The sequence below is a fragment of the Blastocystis sp. subtype 4 genome, assembly GCF_000743755.1.
Source record: "Blastocystis sp. subtype 4 strain WR1 chromosome Unknown seqid_0888, whole genome shotgun sequence".
Taxonomy (NCBI): domain Eukaryota; class Bigyra; order Opalinata; family Blastocystidae; genus Blastocystis; species Blastocystis sp. subtype 4.
In genome coordinates this window covers 1-1,255 of record NW_014568659.1, presented here as the reverse complement: position 1 = coordinate 1,255, position 1,255 = coordinate 1, and the positions used below count along the sequence as shown (strand labels likewise).

At 39.7% G+C, this 1,255-nt stretch overlaps 1 protein-coding gene across 1 annotated transcript; it reads left to right on the top strand.

Moving 5' to 3' along the window:
* Positions 1-4: 4 nt before the first annotated feature.
* JH06_5591 (hypothetical protein) lies at positions 5-1,255 on the top strand (the record flags this gene model as incomplete). The annotated part of the gene is made up of 2 exons (XM_014669215.1): positions 5-1,104; positions 1,129-1,255. Coding segments are annotated over 2 exons (1,227 nt in total), but the record flags the coding sequence as incomplete, so codon positions are not given.

Sequence of the window (1,255 nt, the reverse complement as noted above, 5' to 3'; positions counted from 1 at the left end):
ACAAATGCAAACTTCAACAGTAACGAGTCCAGTGACATTCCTTCAATCTGGAAGTAACACGATTGCTATTGCGATTGTTGCTATTGCTGACAGTTACACTACATCCTATTTCGATGCAGTTGTTCGTTTGATGCCTTCAGAACAATCTGAATCTCATATCTGGGAATACACTGCTACATCTACTGGAATGTATGGAACTGCTACTTATCCTTTCGATATGTATTTTGGAACCTACATCTATTATTCATCCTGTGTTGATAATTCTCTGATTGTGACTCTATCAAACAATCGTCGTGAATGGATCAGTTCTGTTCAGATTCAGAATTATTACACAGCAACATATAGCAATAGTAAGGCAACTCAATTCAATCTGTATGGTCGTAACTTGGGAACAGATGAATGGACACTTCTGAAGGAAGTTACTGGTCTCACTTATTCCACTCCTGGTCAGAAGAGAAAGATTTATTTGGCTAACAATACTCCTTACAATCAATTCAAGTTTGAGAACTTTGCTACTGGTGATTCTTCTTGCACTTGGTATGTTCAATCTCTGGATCTGTTTGCTGATAATGTGTTGGCTGATATTCCTAACTTCACTTATGATTCTTCAATCAGTGTATTCAAGGATATTGAGATGTCTGAAGTGATTCCTGAGAATGGAGATGGTTATATGAACTTCAGAATCAATCCTTCTCTTCCTGATGGTATTGTGTTGGATCCTCACACTGGTTGGATCTCAGGTACTGCCACTTCTGAAAGTGCTGCTCAAACCTATACCATCACTGCTACTAAGATGACTGGAGGAGATGTGACTGTTACTATCTCTCTATCAGTTTCAATATGTACTGGAGGCAAGGGACTGATGACATTCCGTATCAGAGCCGATGGTCTACCTAGTGAGAATTCATGGAAACTGTATGAAGGAAGAGGAACCACAGGAACTGTGCTGAGATCTGTAAGTGAGTTCCCTGTATCAAGTGCTTATTACTATGTTGATTTCTGTTTGGATGATGGAATCTACACATTTGAAGGAGCTGATTCATATGGAGATGGTTGGGGGACAGGAAGTGGTTACACTCTGACTGTTGATTTGGGAGAAATGGAGTTGGATATCATGGAAATGAGTAGACAGGATTACAAACCGATCTATGTGACCACTGTGTTCTCAACGTATTTCCCTTTCCAGATTGAATACACAGATTGGAAGGTGATACAGAGTGATGATGTGTCAAGTGATTGGAATACTGTCAGTTTC